Consider the following 18,200-nt stretch of genomic DNA (forward strand, 5'->3'; position numbering starts at 1 on the left):
TTCAATAATCAAAAGAAACTTAAAAACAAAGAAAATGCCCTTTTATAACATATAAATAAACATTTTGATAATTTTGAATAGGATTAAGTATACCACTGCTTGGAGGAATGACTGGTTTTGTTTGAAGATTTAAGCTTCTATAATTAAATCTTGAAATTGGCAGTACAATGCCTTCTTTAGGAGCTTAAACATTGGGAATAGTAACACGGAAAGTTTGTTTTTATCTAAAAGAGTGACTCTTATTCTTCTATTTTTCATGTGGTTTTTGGAAAACACACAGAGAAACTGAACATTATTTCCTTGTTATACATCTCTTTAATAAGAGGCTTATAAAACACCAGAGAGTGAAAGAACTGAAACATTGTTAATGAAGTAAAAAGATAAGTTACCTAAGCTGAATTTCTACAAAAATCTCCACCTGTCTTTCATGGAAAAAAGAAATTATTTAATTTTCAGTAAGAGATGCTACAATTCTAAAAACTATACATGTTATAGAGTACATTTAAAAAAAATTTTTTTTAGTTATTGATAGACCCTCATTTTATTATTTATATGTGGTGCTGAGAATTGAACCCAGTGCCTCACACATGCCAGGCAAGTGCACTACCACTGAGCCACAAGCCCCAGCCCCAGAGAGTACATTTCAAAGGGCAAAAGTAGTTCAAAAATGGTGGGAGTGGTATTCTATGACATTTAGACTACCAGATCCTTGGAACTGTATTATTAAAAATGTAATTGTGGAGAGCCAGGCACTTAGGTCAGACACTGCAAAACAATTTTTCAGTCAACAATGGACCATATATATGATAGTAATCCCATAATATTATAATGGAGCCAAAAAATTCCTATCACCTAGTGATATCATAGTATTGTCACATGGTAGTAAGACCCATTACTCATGTGTTTCTGATAATGCTGATGCAAATAAACCTACTGCATTGCCAGTCATAGAAAAAGCATTGCCCATAAAATTATGTAGAGTACATAATACTTGAAAATGATAAAATAAACAACTGTTACTGGTTTGTGAATTTACTATAATATGGCTTTCATGTTAAGAATGTAGTCCTTCTATTTATTTAAAAATGTTTATTGAAGCTCCATGTGGTGGTGCATGCCAACACCACCAGCTACTCAGGAGACTGAGATGGAAGAATAACAAGTTCAAACCTTCAAGGCCACCCTTAGCAACTCAGCAAGACTCTGTCTCAAAATAAAAATAAAAAGGGTTGGGAATACAGCTCAGTGGTCTAATGCCCCTGGGTTCAATCCCCAATACTGAAGGGGGAAAAAAAGTTTTCTGTAAAACAGTGTGCCATATGACATGGGCAACAGCCTCACACACCTTGAGTTTATCACATCTCTCCATAGCACCATTTTCACTTATGTTTGATTTAATCTTGTTTTATTCATCAGTGCCCTAGGAGCAACTGGCTGTTTTTTAAACACACACACCCCATATAGACTGGAAGTATAGTAAACTATACCCTCCACATTTGTATAAACATACTCTCTCAGAATGCACCCCTGACATTAAGCAACTTATGACTATTTCCTGAACACACAAAAGACTACCTTCAAGTGGTCAAACACCATATATAAAAATGTATCATCACTGCTACACAAGCATGCTTTCAGATACAGGCATTATTTCATTTTACTGTGCTTGGCAGATACTGGCTTGTGGCAACTCTGCATCAAATAAGACTACTGGCATCATTTTTTTTTTCCCCAATAATGCATAGGAACATTAGCTTTCTTTTAACAATACAGTATTCTTCTTTTTTAATTTTTTTTTTTTTTTGGCCGTATCTGGGACTAAACCCAGAGCCTTGTACATATTAGGCAAGCACTCTTTTCAACTAAGGTATGTACTTTTTTAAACCCTAATGCTACTGTACTAGGTAGCTATACCTAGATTCTATGACATAACTATTATATGCACTGGGAAGTCTCAAAAAATTTGTTGTGAAAAGCACCTTATCTCCCAAGTGATGAGTTCCAACTTTACACAAAAGCTTAACCCACGATATTTGTACTTCAGGTCACCTGAGTAGCACAAATGGGCTTCAAATCATTTAAGAATCTAAGGATCCCTAGTTATAGAATAAGGATTAAGTCTTAAGAAAAAATAAGATATTTATGTGAAAAGAAATACTTTATCATGTTTATATTTATTAAGTACACAAGCCACAAGATTCAAAACTACTGAAGTCACAAAAGGCCAGGGTCTCAAATGTATTTATTAGTTTCACAGCCTATTCGTAAGAAATCTGTTTTTCTCATTTCCTTAACAACCATAGCCATGCAACCAATATTCTCCACTAGCTTATGATCTATCAGTCCTCCTCAATGTGAACTATGTGCTATATAATAAGAAAATTGGAGATAGCTGGTTATCATTTTTTGTTTATTTATTGTTTTGGTACCAGGGATTAAACTCAGGGGCACTCAACCACTGAGCCACATCCCACCCTATTTTGTATTTTATTTAGAGACAGGGTCTCCCTAAGTTGCTTAGCACTTCACTTTTGCTAAGGCTGGCTTTGAACTTGTGATCATCCTTCCTCAGGCTCTGGAGTCGCTGGGATTATAGGCATACACCACCACGCCCAGCTCTGTTTTATTTTTGATGCGAAAAGAAGGGAATTTTTCACTTGGAAAAGTTCTTGATAAAGTAAGTGGTTCATCATAGTTAATTTCCTTGCATTAGATCTGCTGTTATGGACAGCAGGCTAAGAAGCAGAAATGCTTTCATTCAAGTGAGCAACACACTGTTACTCTCAACATCTAACCACTGAAAAATCTAAGAAGCTAGATCATAACAGAACACAATATATTTCTGGCTGATCCTAATTCCTCAGAAAGACAAAACCAAAGAACGAAGAAGTAGTGAAGCCAGGGCACACCAACCTAGAGAGTTACAGCCTGGTGTAGGACACTTCATATTGAAATTATAGCTTTCATGGAAGCGACGGCGCTTGGGGCGATGAGAGAGATCGCTGCCAGAGTCCTTCAGGGACATGTCCTTGGCAATGCTCTCATCATGAGACACGTTGGGGCTGGAGATGTCTATGTCAGACTCAGAAGAAGGTGCATTTCCAGTTGGAGTTCGAGGTGGTGACTCATCATGATCAGCTGCATTTTTAGTTTCTAAAGCAAAAGTAATTGGTAGAACTTATGAATGGGATTCATTCATTTAGAAGTTTACTATTCAGAAGAATTTATGGGCTTCTCATAAAGTCTCTATGACTTTACCAGTAACTCTTATTAGTTATGTATTTGCTATAAGATACTGACATAATTCCTTTTGTGCAACTTTAAATTCTGATTAAAATTAAACTTGGGCTTTGCCTAATACATTTCACTTCTCTTATGTTTCTCCTAAGTTGACAGTCATGGGTAATCAAAACTCGACGGAAATAATTTTTTAAAAAATAACCATCACACTTTCTTTTTAGAAGAAACACAAAATGAAAATGGTTCTTTCTGGATGACATTGAATAATGCGGTATGAATATGACAAGACTTAAAACTCTTGAGTTAGCTTACAGACAGTCTAACAATCTAATCTTGAAATTCCAGACTCAAAATCAAGGATTGTAAATCAAATCTTACAGGGGAAAGGCAAGATCACACAGAGAGATCACTGTCCATCAAAAGGAAAAAGCTACCATTCAACTCCAGCCAATTATTACTATGGGTAAATGGCTATGCAGTGTTTCCAGATCTTCCTATTTTCTTAATGAACTAGTAATCTAGGTTTTTATATGAAATCTTTATATTTCAAAATACTGGCAACAGATTTTTAAAAATTTAAACACAGTGCAAGCAAACCAGCCAACCATGTTGGTAAGCTACCAGAAGCTCAGCATCTTTCAAGCTCTACTCTCAGGCCTCTTGTTCTAAGGCCTTTGGGCTGGTGAATCATAACCTCAAAAGTCCTATGAAGGTCAATACTACTCAGAAATTCAGAGATAAACAGACTGGCAGGCATGCATAATTACAGGAAAATTTGTGTCAGGCCATCTTCATCTATGGTTGAGAAGGCCCGACTCCCTTGTTCCTATTACAGGTTCTAATATGTACTCCAGCTACTCTGGACCAAGGAGATTTGAGGTACCAAACTGTTCTCAGCAAGATAAAAGAATCAAGTAAGCAGAGTTCATTTGGCTGATTTTTTTTCAGTATTAGTATCTATCTACAATGCCCAAGCCCTCCTTAAAAGCCAACTGCCCAGATTCTCTGTAATATGTACAAGTGACATCATACCTACTCACCTCTATCTGAAAAATCAACCACTTGCTCAGTTTCTGAGCCAGATGAACGAGTCTGCCGAAGTGGATACTTTTTTGGAGTCACTGGGGTGGGTTGCTGCTGACTACGGGTCACTCTCCTGGTAGAATAGGCAGGCTCCTCAGTGCCAAAAGACTGCAAATTTCGAACAGGGCTGGAATCTGATCCCAATTTTAAAAGACCATACAATAAAGAAAAAAGAAGGGAACATATAATTTATTAAAATGTAGTTTCCTTTTCTTCCTATTTTACAAAATTCAACAAAACTTTAAAAATACCCATTTTACTAAAAAACATAAACAAAACAGTTTAGCTGTATAATATTAATTGCTTAGGTTCTGGACTCAAGACTGAACTTGATTCAATTCCACTCTACTATCCCTCCAAACCTGTTTACTGACCTATAAAAAAAGAAAATACTGGTAACACATTCCTCATAGCTTGTGGTAAGGAGTAAGTGAAAAAATGCATAGAGAGCACTTAATGTAGTGCTTGGTATGAAGAAAGTGCTCTACATATATTGGTCTCATCCTCTCTTTCCTTCCATACTCTAACCTACCATAAAACAGACATTCTACTACTAATTATAATATTATTATATATTATAGTATCCTATACTACTGTTATAGTACCATTCTATTACTAAGTATATTTTCCCCTTCAATAGGAGGGGCTTGTTTTTTTCTTTCTAATTACCCATACTTTTTTTTTTTTTTTTGTACAGGGGACTAAACGCACTGAGCTATCCACAGTTCACAATGCTTTTAATTTTTTTTTATTTTGAGACAGGGCCTCACCAAGTTGCTGAGGCTGACCTTGAACTTGTGATCCTCCTGCCTCAGCCTTCTGGGTCAATGGAATCACAGGCATGCCCCACCACTAGCATGCCAGTTACTCTCAGACTCTTATGCAAAATCATATTAGACCCGAAAGACAAGACACAAAGATAAATAGCTTCTTAAGTTCTTTTGGATGGCAAAACCTATTCTGAAGCACTCAGCAGGCCTTTTACATCTCTAACCTGATGATACTTATGGGAAATAAAAGAAATTCAAAGCTGAAATTAAATCATATTCTAAACAACAAAATAAATCCTAGAATAATGTATAAATTGTAAAGATTCCTCAAGGACAACTGGGCACAGTGGCACGAACCTGTAATCCCAGTGTTTCAGAAGGCTGAGGCAGGAGGATCATGAATTCAAAGTTAGTCTCGGCAACTTGAGAGGTCCTGAGCAACTCAGAGAGACCCTGTCTCTAAATACAACACAAAAATGCACTGAGGATGTGACTCCTCTGCTCACAAGGTAGTCTACATTTCACTTTAAAGAGAATGGGCTCACATATAGTACAATGTGAATGATGCTCCTAGGAGTTGTGCAATCTTTTTTGGTGCTGGGGATTGAACCCAGGGCCTCATATATGCTAAACAAGCCCTCTTCAACCTAGCTACATCTGCAGCCCAAACTGTGGAACTTTCTGGTCATGAAGTAAAATAACTAGAAAAAGATCCAGAGCTCATGCATTTCCTACCCGTTTTTTTTTTTATTTTTATTTTTTAGTTGTAGATGGACACGATATCTTTATTTATTTATTTTTATGTGGTGCTGAGGATCAAACCCAGTGCCTAACACATTCGAGGCAAGTAATCTACCACCAAGCTACTGCTCCAGCCCCTCCAAGCTGTTCTGAATATTTACAATCTTCAAGTATCTGAGGCATGGCAAATTATGCTTCTTAAAAGCATTTGCCCTGTTCTTTGCATATACTGTTCCCTCTTCCTAGAATAACATTTTACCATCTTTCAACTTATAAATTCCTACAGATCCCATGAGAAGACATTCTGAAAGACCTGTCTTCAGTTGGCTGCCTCACTTCTGGGCTTCATCTCGGGGTTGGGACTTATTTGCTTAGTGGCAAAGTGCTTCCCTAGCATGTGTGAGGCACCACATAAAAATAAACAAATACAAGCATTCTGTCCATTTACAACTAAAAAAAAAAAAAAAAAATCTTTCTCACAGCCCTGTCCACATTACATTATTACCATTACATTTCAGCTATTTTTTTTTAGAGAGAGTGAGAGAGGAGAGAGAGAGAGAGAGAGAGAGAAAGAATTTTTTTTTAATATTTATTTTTTAGTTCTCGGCGGACACAACATCTTTGTTGGTATATGGTGCTGAGGATCGAACCCGGGCCGCAAGCATGCCAGGCGAGCGCGCTACCACTTGAGCCACATCCCCAGCCCCATTTCAGCTATCTATATCTCACAATAAACTAAGCCCCTTGAGTGCAGGGACTGTGATTCTTCTATTACAGTATCCCAGTATACTGGGATATAGCCCAGTATATAACAGAGTGCCTAAATTATAAGAACCATTTATCAAAAGCCCTGCTGTTGTTTAAAAAAAAGAAAAAAGCTTGCCTTACAAGCACAAGGCCCTGGGTTCAACCCCCAGCACCACAAAAAAAAAAAAAAAAAAAGATTGAGGAATTTCAGGGCCAGTAAAGCACACCTATAATCTCAGCTGAGGCAGGAGAATTTAAAATTCAAGGCCAGTCTAGGGCAACTTAGCAAGACCCTGCCTCAAAAAAATAAAAGGACTGGTATGTAGCTGAGTGGGAGGGCATCCTAGATTTAACAATAGTGGGAACAGTTCTTGAGAGAATATTCCTACCTTTTTACTTAAAAAACTCATGTTTTTTTTCTCATTTTGTAACATGCTCATGTAGCAGCAATCAAATCAACACTAGTCAAGTACTCAAGGCAGATTGATCAGAAGCTTTCTGTATTAACTATAACTTGCTTTCATTTCTAGGCAATCTCTGAGCAGAATCATGAGGGGTCAGACATATCCTCCAAACCTAAGCCCAGATGGGTAAATATACTAGAGAACCTTCAAACTATCTTCCAACTTTGAGATTCTTGTTTTTTTTTTACTACCAAAGCAATATTCTGAGTATTAAAACAATATTTGGGTACAACTAGTTATATCCATCAAATGTGTATCTAACTACATTCCAGAATTAAACATGCTTTTAGAAGCACTGGACCTCATACAATAACAACTTCAAGAGACTCTTTTAAGCTCCTAAGCTCTTCTAACAGTGAAGAGACAACATTCCCACTTAATTGATGCTAATGCCATAGTCTAAAAAAAAAAAAAAAAATGACTCAAAGCAAACATATTGCATCCATGATACCTGCTTTGGGCACTAAGCCCAACAGAAGCATTTTTTAGTTGTAGTTGAACACAATACCTTTATTTTATTTATTTTTAGGTGGTGCTGAGGATCGAACCCAGGGCCTTGCACATGCTAGGCAGGCACTCTACTGCTGAGCCACAACCCCAGCCCCAACAGAAGCATTTTAAAGGCCTAATACTTCTGTATTTGTCTTACATTTTACCAGATTCTGTCATCTACAAGCCACCAGTCTAGTTTCCACATTAACTAGCACAATAATATGATGACCAGTGAGTCCACTGTGAAAAGTGGTCAGGAAGAACAAAGATTTTTACCTTGAGAACTCTGGCTTAGCCTGGCTGAGGAGCGGGTGACTCGGGCAGATCGGCGGGATGTGCCATCACTCTCTGAACTGTCTGTGTGCTCGAGATCTGTAGAAAAATCGGAATCTTCGGTTCCATCTGAACTACTGCCTGCATTCCTCTGTAATACCATAGATCCAGACATTAGCACAGAAGCATTCACTTTGTGGGTTTGTATAAGTACTGGAAATAAAATGAACCACGATGCTGGAAATACAAAGTTCAGACCAAGAAAGGACTCCACAAGTATTTCTCCTCTCTGCCCCAGAGCCAGCTTCCCTTTGTTTAGGACATTTAAATGGAGCAACTTACAAATAAGATACCTTTGCTGAATAAGTAAAGAAAGAATTCTAACTGTATTATCACTAATTCTGAACCAAGTCCATTTGGAGATGAGTATCAAACTGAAAATAAAAGTACCCACTCATAATGGTCTGGCTGACATACCACACCAAAACAAACAAATCGTAGTAGTGTGAAAAATGTTGCTGCTATGTTCCACTTAACTTTCGGGTAATTTTGTTTATTTATTTATTTTTTTATGTGGTGCTGAGGATCGAACCCAGGGGCTCACAGTGCTAGGCAAGCACTCTACCGTTGAGCCACAATCCCAGCCCCTTAGTATCGCATTTTTAAAAAGCCATACATCATTTCAAAATATCATAGCCTATAACTCTGATCCCAATAGAACTTAAGCAGAAAGAGATAAAACTTCTTCTATCTTATGCCATGTGTCACTGAAGTTTCTCTACGTGACTGACAAAAGTGCTGAAAAAGATATCCTTGTACTGAAAATTCAAAGATATTTAGAACCAGGATTTAAAAAATAAAATAAAATCACATTTCAGTTAAGAATTATTTGTCAGCCTCCTAAAGAGTAATTAGGCATAAAGATTACGTTTATCAATTGTGCATTATCCCTATCCATTTTACTAAGCCAGAAAGAGAAGAATATTTGCCAAAAGTGCCATCTAGCTTCAAACTATAAGTCCCGGTGTTTGGATTGGGTTTTTTTGTTGTTGTTGGTTGTTTGTTTGTTTTTCCTTTGGTGCTGGGAATTAAACCAGAGCTTCAAGCTTGCTAAGCACTCACTCTTACCATTGAAATGTACCCCAAATCCTAATGCTCTATTCAAAGAATAAGCCCCTTGGGACCAAGTATTTGGAATTCATAATTTCTCACACATTTAGAAAAGAAATACTTCACATATACCTTGGGAAAAAAAAAACATAATCAAACACATTAGCATTCCTACAGGAAAAATATGTAAACAGTCACACCAAAGGGTATACACACAAAACCCATAAGTAGCCTCAGGATAGTTTAGGACAGATTTGCCAAACTAGTTACTTAAAAAAAAAAAAAAAATTTGCATTTTAGAGAACTCATTGCATTTGGGCACTGCAGAAAGACTGTGGATTTATTCCAAAGTACTGACAGTATTCCTGCATAAATACCATCTAACAACTTAGATCATTTTAGGAGACATTAAATGTGTAAACATTTAACCTGGTAAGCCTCTGTGGGAAGAGAGATTTCTCCAGAAATGAGCAGAATACCACCCACCCAGCTTTCCAAATATTTCATGGGTAACCTGACCAGATATCAACAAAGGCATCAGAATGGGTCACAGAAAATCACTAGGATGAAAGGAAATCTTAAAGGTCACCTAGTTCAATGATCCAGATATGTGAATCCCTGACCTCTGACTTGCTCCTCCTGGCTTTACGGTAGATAGAACTCAACTCTTCTTTTTGGTTTTCACCAATTTACTTTCCAACTAACTCCAGAGCAGACTTAATTGCTCCTTATTTCCCTTCTCTTAACACTGTGTTTATATTCCCAAGTAAATAACTTACTACATCTTTCTATGGTTACTTGTATGTCTGTTTTACCCATCAGATTTATATCTTTAAGTCAGGGATTAAGTCTTATTGAATTTTTCACTCCCCAGCAACCAGTCAATGAAAATCTGTTGAACTGCACTACATTTGTTTTGTAGTTGTGGCTCTGCTAATGCCTGATGAGTAGCTTTGAGACATTCCAGTAAGCTTCTGTGTGCTCAGTAGAAAAAAGAAGCGGGTGTTCCTGTGTGATCTCATAAGACCATTCCAATTATAGCCAAGTTTTTATTCAACCTACGAACAGCATTTGTGTCAAACTAAGCAAATACAGGAAGATGATAGCTTAGACACTACAGGCCTGAAAGGGATCCCTTGGGAGTGGGCGCTGGTTTTCCACCGCCTGGGTCCTCGGCTTTGTTGTGCCCCCCACCTGGGAAGGAGAACCTCACAACAAACCACGCCTCCGCAACTACTAGCTTCCACTCCCGGAAGGGCGGGGACTCGGGTCACCCAATCCAGGCCCTACTAAACCGCGCCCCCACGGGACAGACTGCCAAGCTTATCCAATCGAGAGAGGAGGGATCGTTCACCACAACCAGTGGCAGAACGCTGGGGCCTGGCCCAGACACCGCCCCCGCACGCGGGGAGGTGACCGTTGGGCCCAAATAGGCGGCGTCACCAGCCAATCAATGTGCTCCGAGACGTTTCAGAGACCAATTAACAATAAGAACGCCTCCGATCCGGGCAAGTAGAGGGCGGGAATAGTTGCAAGCATAGGCCGAGGCCAGGGTCGGGCCCACATTTTTCTGTTGGGTACCGACTGAAGAGAGGGTGGCTGAGCTAGGTTTGGGGGAGCGGGAAGTTGGAACCCGACCACTTCAAGGCGTGGCCAACTGCGTCACGTTGCTTCATCGACTGTCCTTAAAAACCCGCCATCCCTCCTCTCCCGTTTCTCACCTTCCTTCGTGGCATTGCCGGCGGCTGCGGCCCGACGGTTCCGATTCGGGCAGCGGCGGCAGCAGCAGCAGGAACGGTGGCTCCGGCGGGCTCCGTGGCGGCCTCTGTAGCAGTCCCAATCCAGCGGACGATCCCAAGTGCCTCCTGCCTCTCAGCGTCTAGAGCTTTCTGCGCAGGCGCGGCGGGCTGAAGCGCTTTTTCCTTCACTTCCGGCTGGAGCTCGCGTCACCTGACGTTATGAGCAGAGAGGGTGCTGGGAGGTTCTCTTCCTTTGGTGAGGCTAGTGATCGCCATTTTGGATTTGGGCTGGAAGTGGTACCGGTAGTGGACCTTTCGGCCAGCCATTTTTAGTTAGGGAAGTGGCACCCTTCGTGGTCGTGGGCAGCCATTCTTCTTTGGGGCAGAAGCCTGACATTTGAAGTTAACAGTTTTCATCTTTACCTTGGGCAAAATTTCTCTTCCCGGTCGTTTTAATTTCTGAACTCGAAAAAGGAAATCCCCAGAATCCATCAGGTTGTCGAAATTTAACCCATTCGTTGCCTAACTGCCTAAAAGACGATTCCTTTTATCACATAAACTCAAGTTGGGAAGGGATAATTTTGCACAAGAAACTTGTGTTTTTTAGGAGTCAATTTGTGTCCCAAAAGGGTGGGAATAGGGATTCAAAAAAGGAACGAAAGAGTGGTGTCTGTCCTGAGGAAGTTTCCCCGTGTGGTAGAGGAGACATTGTCCTTGCCCTAAGCGAACAGCAATAAGTTTGTCGTTCACGTTACCGGAGAAGGCAAAGCTATTCTCCAAAAGCTGTAGTTCCAAAGAATTCTCAGTTTAGCTCTGTGGTGAGCACCCACCTCCTTCCCCCACTGTTTGGGTCTGAGAGCAGTGTGGCCAGGGTGGGAAACATTTCTTGAGTGTAGGAGAAACGTTGAACCCCATTTAACCCAAATGGACTTTGGAATCCCGATGTATGAGTCAAGAGTGCTTGTGGGGGAGGGAGGAAGAGGAAGGAATATTTTTTAGTAAAGCTGGAGTCCAAAAAAGAATGGGTATTTAATAATGAGAAATATCCTTGACCGTTTTCTTTTTCTAGGAAGAAAATGGTCAAGGATATTAGGTTGAAAGAAGAGCTATAAGGTTGGAAAGTGGAGATCAGGCTTCAAGATTTAACCTCCCTGAAGGAATGAGAGGAATGAGGTTTGGCTGAGAGTGGCTCGGTGGAATCCAAGCAAGCTCAGGCACTAAGTTAGGGTATTGGACCCCAGTTTCAACCAGCTGAGATAACTTACCCCAGGCACAGAACTTAGAACAAAGCAACCTGACTGAAATGCTAAACAGAAGACTCTGAAGGGTTAAAATGCCAGACATTTAGCCCACAGGCACTATTCTTGAGGATATACTGGGCTATTATTGACACAGGCAGATTTAGTGTTTAGTATTTAGCTTTAATTGCTTAGTATATTAGAATAACTACCTGGGTTGAACTTATTTGAAGATATCTCATATTTCTTTTTTATGCCCCTTCTTTCTGTCCCTTTATGCATTTAATTTTACATTATCACTCTGTTATTTTATACTAACTGCTGTTCTCCTGAGGTCACTCATGGATGTTCTGGATCCCTGATTAGTGGTAAGAACCTCATATTAAGAACATATCTCAGTTTATACCATACTTTCTAATAGTGCCCAATCGTGTTTTTTTTTTTTTTTTTTAATATTTATTTCTTAGTTCTCGGCGGACACAACATCTTTGTTGGTATGTGGTGCTGGGGATCGAACCCGGGCGCACGCATGCCAGACGAGCGCGCTACCGCCTGAGCCACATCCCCAGCCCCCCCAATCGTGTTTTTACCTGCAGTATATGCTTGCTAGTCAATCAGAATATCATTATCGTTTTTAGCATTACAGATATTCAACATTAGGTACCAATCTCTTATACTGGGTTCTCTAACATTGCAGCTGACACTGAAGAGTTTACAATTTCATTTAGACATGTTTCTTACTTTTAGAAAGTACATGCTCTGTTGGAAAGATGAAAAAGATAATACCACCAGGATAGAAATATGATTATAAGGAAAACAACAGTAGATCAGCTAGGTGTATTTAGAACAGAGAGAGGGGAACCTTTTTTTTTTTTTTTTTTGGTGGGTGCTGGGGATTGAACCCAGGGCCTTGTGCATGCTAGGCAAGAACTCTACAAACTGAGCTACATCCCTAGCCCCCCAGAGAGAGGGGAATCTTAAAAACTGTTTTATTTATTTATTTTTATTTTTCTCCTTAACTGCATGTAATCTTTTAGAGTCATTTTCATCATGACACAGTTATAAGCAGGAGCTATTGATTTCAAAGCCCCTGTCATCCTCACCCACCAAACTTCACATAGGCACTTTCCACTGTCTTTATGCTTCTTCACAGGCTCTTCTTACCGCCTGGATGTACCTCCCAACGCTCTTGAAATTTTTCTTTCTTCCGAGAGACTTTCCTCATTTACTCTTTGTGTGTGTGTGTGTGTGTGTGTGTGTGTGTGTGTGTTGTAGATGGACACAATATCTTTATTTTTATTTAATTATTTTTTTATGTGGTGCTGAGGATCGAACCCAGGGCCTCACGCGTGCAAGGCAAGCTCTCTGCCACTGAGCTACAATCCCAGCCCTCCTCATTTATTCAAGTATTAGAGCTTAGTGATATATTATTTTTCATTGACTGCTATATTTATACTTGTACAATTGGTAGATGATGTTCCCCACCCCATTTCTCAAATAGACAGAAGTAACACAAATCTTGTTTTATTCATCAGCTCTACCAATGTCCAGTGTGGGGCCTTGATGTGAGCTTTAGCTCTGCCACTTTCTATCTGCTCTTGGACATGTTTTAAAGTTTATCTGTGCCTTAGTTCCCTCATCTGTGAAGTAGGAACACTAATGGCCACTTCTCAAGTTATTGTAAGGAATGAAGGAAATTAGTCTTGTAAAGCACTCATCACAGTTGCTGAAATAGAGCAAGTGCTCAATAAATGGCTGTTGTTATTTATATTTCCAGCCACCCTAGTCATGGCTATAACATCCTAATGTTTGTGACTGTATCTTTACATAATCTCAATGATTGATTGCTTTTGTCTGTTCAACCTCACTTCAACTCAAGAAACAGAGTGATTACCCAGGTGTTATAAGGCAGACACTGAGTCACACCAAGATGGACAAAACACCATCTTTCTACTGAAGGAGCTTTGAGTCCAGTAAGGAAGACAGACCAGTGCCTTACTTTTCAGTAAGCTCAGAATTTCAAAATGCTGTAGAGTATTACATGGCAAAACAAAAGGATAAACAAGGTCCAGAAGTGGAACAGAGGAAAGAGCGAAGTGTTTGATTTGTAGATTTACACAGAAGAAGTGAAGCCAGTGGAATTTGATAGAATGAGGTACAAAGGAAACAGCATTTGCAGAAATACATGTGTGTAACAGCATTGTGTCTGGGGGTGACTGCCTTGGCATGGTAGGGATGAGGTGTTTGCCAAAAAAGCAGGACTGATGTTGAGAACCAGTTCATGCAGGACTTTCAGGGCCCTGCTAAGGAGACTGGACTGGAGGTGGTGGACAGTTTCTAAATAACTTTAAGCTAAGGAGTCCTGTGATCAGACTTGCATTTTAGAGACTTCATTCTGGCAGCTGTTAGGAGAATGATCAGAGTGTCAGGGAGACCAAGGCAGGAAATCATACTTCTGAGTCTTGTCTTGTAAACTCCCTTAAAGATCCTTCAATTTCCTTTGAGATGATCCCTTACCAGGGAATTGATAGGTATCATATTTCAAATTCAAGTGTAGTTGTTTATTGTTTCCTCAAAGGCCTAGGAGCTCCTAAAGATTGGAATCCTTGCCTGGCTGGTCACAATGTCTCCAGCTTCTCCCTTGCTTCCTGACTCCTAAAAAGGCTCAGTCATTAGGGTGGCACTATACTGAATTGTCCTGACACCACTGCCAGGTGTTGACAGTTAGGAAAGACTTGCATAGACCAGCTATCCTCTCTCCTCTACGCCTCTCTGTGACCATTTTTGTGCCCAGCGGGGTCAGGGATTGGCATTTCCTCTGTGCAAATGACTGTCTTATAATGTGGGAGAACCATGCTGGGGCCTTTTTAAGATGATGCTAGGTAGGGGAGCCAGGTTCAGCTTTTAACTTTTGAATAAAAGTATTGGCTTATTCTACCCCTTTGGGAGAATCTCAAAGGTTGCTGATATGATCATAACTCATATTAAAATATTTTCATTTACAGTTGCCTTAAAAATAGAGTCAGCATAGTCCTAATGCACCCTTCTTTCCTTCTCTTGCTGGAGGTGGCCTGGAGCTCCTCATGTCTTCTGGCCACTTGTTAATTTGGTACTTGTATCACTCTTAGCACTCCCCCCAGCCCACCCTGGGGGAACTTATTGGATAGATCCCAGCAGGCTCAGACACAGCTCCCCGCCTCTGCAGCTGGGGTTATAAATAACTACCAAAGCTAAACACTCAAATAAACACATTTTGAAAATTGCTTTAAAAAACCCACTCTATTCTGTTTCAATAGGAATTCTTCTCCCGTCCCTACCCTTCATCTCCCCCTTCCTCCACTTATCTACCTCCCTTCCATGATCCAAGCCCCCTAGGGAAGTCAGTCTGAACACAAAGCTGTCTTATGATGAAGACATCTTTTTCCATATTTGACGGGGCCAAAGCCCTTCAGGGCTGTAGTTATAGTTACATGATGTTGTTATGGCAGCAGAGGCCTCAGGGCAACATATGTTCCTCGGTATAATTGGGTTTGCTTTAACAGAAGGTCTCTCCCTGGGTTTTCCATGCCCAAATTCACTTACCAAGAAGACCAGGGAATTGCGATTATGGATGGGCCTTTGTTTTTTGATTCCACCAAAACCAAATACCTCGTTATTCCCCAGGATGCAATGTACCCTGTAACCATGGGTTGAGACTTTTTAGATTATAGTCATTTTCATTATTTATTTGAACAAATATTTACTGAGCATCTGATATGTGTTAGGCATTGGGCCGGCAGCTGAGTGTGCACCATGAATAAGCCAACACCGTCCTTTCCCTAAGTTGGGACAAGTGTGTATAGAAGGGATAAGACTTTCACCTGCCCTCAGTGCCCTCCAACTTTTCAAAAATTATCTGTCCATTGTAATAATAGTAAATTTTTTAGGAGAATAAGACATCCTTAATCTTACTGCTACCACAAAGCTCTTTTTATTGTTTTACATAGCCGCCCAATTTTACTCCACCTGCACACATTTTATTATTTATGCACATTTTTATGTATATGCATTCATTGTTTACATGAGATTTCATATTTTTGGCATACTCTTAACATTTTCTACTGTAATCTTCACGATTGTAACTGTAATAGCTTTGTGACTTTGGCCATAGTACTGTGATATAAAGTGCTCTCATTCCCGTTGTGGGCTTGTGGGTCTTTCATGTCAGATAATGCTGCAGTCAGTATCTGCAGGCATCTATAGCTCTCTTCTATCTTTATTTCTGCCCTTGATCTATTGCTTTATTTCTCCCCCCCCCAAAAAAAAAAAAACCTTGAACAAATTTACATCATCACTAGTGCACAACTGCTAACTTAAGACATTGTTTCCAGAACTAAATATTAGCTACTTTTGAAATTTCTGCAGTTTTTCTTGAAAATGAAAACTGCCCTCACTTGTGCTTCTGGTTTTATTTCTAGTGAGGATATACCCCAGTCTTCTGTGTGTGTATTTTTTTTTTCTTTTCTGTGAACATGTACACATTACTAATTTCTCTGATGGAGTCTTGATGATTTTCTTTTAAGTTTGAGAAAGAGAGATGCTTTATCTGAGCCATATTCAGTTATAGAGTCAGTTATTAAGAACTCAGAAGCCTATCAAGGTGGCGCACATCTGTAATCCCAGCAACTCAGAAGGCTGAGGCCGGAGAACCATGAATTGGGGGCCAGCCACAACAAATTAGTGAGGCCCTATCTCAAAATAAAAAATAAATAAAGGGCTGGGGATGTGGCTTAGTGGTAAAGCGCCCCTAGGTTCAATCCATGGTATCAAAAAATAAATAAGTAAATAAAAAGTACTTGGGCTGTAGCTTAGTGGCAGAGCACTTGCCTAGCCTGTGCAAGGCCTTGGTACTGTATGGGTGAAAAAACATGCTATTGAAGAAGAGTGAAATTTTGAACAGACTGTATAGATGACATTGATAAAAAACAGGAGGCAGTTTATGCCCTACCCCAGAAAGTATTGAGGGACCACTTTAAAAGCCATAGTCACTCTTAACTACCATAAGAACCATGAAGATGGTTCTATAGACACCATTTTTCTGTAAGAAACTAAAAAATTTCCCAAACTAATCAACTTCAGGAGGATGAAAAGTGACATTGCATTCTGCCATTTGTAAAATATGAGTTTTTTTAATTGTTGAAAGATGCTTTCCTAGGAATGGGTTTCCCTGAGTCATTTATACATGTTTACCCAAACTCTCTTGTGACTAACTATACCCAAATGTGAATCAACTGACCAACATGAGAGGTGCAAGCTACAACTAGGAAAAAACATTTTCTCTGCTCAGTGCAGACTAGCTCATACATGGTTGAAATCCACAATCTTGGATTCCTCAGCCTTTCTCTAACTGAAGTTGCTGAGCCCAACTCAATCTCAGGGGTTAACAAAGATATTCTTGTTGGTCTGGAAAAAACATGAGAATGAGTAGGCATCTGGTCATTTTATCACCTGCCCAGTCTTGCCAGCAGATGTCACTGCACCAAGCCACATTCTCCAAATAATATCTGGGATGAAAGGAAGGGCTTCAGAAAGGCCTGGTCTGACCATTCCAGCCCTCTTTTCCCATGGTTTCCATTAATACCTCTGGAAAACTATTAAGGCTATGTATGCATACATGCTTCCCAATAGTACTGAGGCTTCAACTTACTAGGTCAAGATCCAAGCCTCGGCAGAGTCAGAGTTCTTATCCAAAAACCTTCTCCAGATTGGGTGGAGAGCACAGCTACTGTAGGAGGGGAGGTAGGGCAAGCGAACCATGTAAGTGGGGGGTGCATATGATAGAGTTATCTAGGAACAAGGCCTATAGTGTTGGGGTTGTTCCAAACATCACTGTGGAGCTGATACTCAGGCAGAGAACTCCACCCTGCCCCTATGTCCACATTGGCAGAGCACATACCTTGCATGAAGACTGTAGGCTGGTTTTTATCCATCAGTTTGGGGGCCTCCTAAGTGCCAATCAGGCCTAGCAACACCATGCAGGACACTGGGAAAGTTCCTAGCAGTTCAGACCATCAGTATTGTTCCTTCAATACAAGTGTGAACTACATTAGTTATCTGGGGAAAAGAGTCATATGGGCTGACTTTCTTTTTATGTGCCTATCAATGGTGGGATAAAGACTGAAGACCTTCTTGGTCAATCTTCTGACTAACCTTCCAGGCAGGCCTGACTCATATGACCCTCTGCCTCATTCTCTATGATGCAGTCTCACTTGGCCTCCTGCAATTCTTAGGGATGTTCTGGTTTCTTCTATCTCAGGACCTTTG

The 18,200-nt window shown here is 40.1% G+C and overlaps 1 protein-coding gene across 3 annotated transcripts in view; it reads right to left on the reverse strand.

Moving 5' to 3' along the window:
* Positions 1 to 10,797, reverse strand: part of Kat7 (lysine acetyltransferase 7) — a 29,621-nt gene extending 18,824 nt beyond the window's left edge. For all 3 annotated transcript variants that reach the window (XM_026386854.2, XM_026386855.2, XM_026386853.2), the window contains exons 1-4: positions 10,642 to 10,797; positions 7,814 to 7,961; positions 4,281 to 4,457; positions 2,914 to 3,153 (exon numbers count right to left, since the gene is read on the reverse strand). In XM_026386854.2, the coding sequence (XP_026242639.1) occupies positions 2,914 to 3,153; positions 4,281 to 4,457; positions 7,814 to 7,961; positions 10,642 to 10,656 (580 nt within the window). In that variant the 5' untranslated portion in view covers positions 10,657 to 10,797. The remainder of the gene's footprint in view (positions 1 to 2,913; positions 3,154 to 4,280; positions 4,458 to 7,813; positions 7,962 to 10,641) is intronic.
* Between the last annotated feature and the right edge of the window lie 7,403 nt (positions 10,798 to 18,200).

Source organism: Urocitellus parryii, chromosome 7 (assembly GCF_045843805.1).
Source record: "Urocitellus parryii isolate mUroPar1 chromosome 7, mUroPar1.hap1, whole genome shotgun sequence".
Classification (NCBI taxonomy): domain Eukaryota; kingdom Metazoa; phylum Chordata; class Mammalia; order Rodentia; family Sciuridae; genus Urocitellus; species Urocitellus parryii.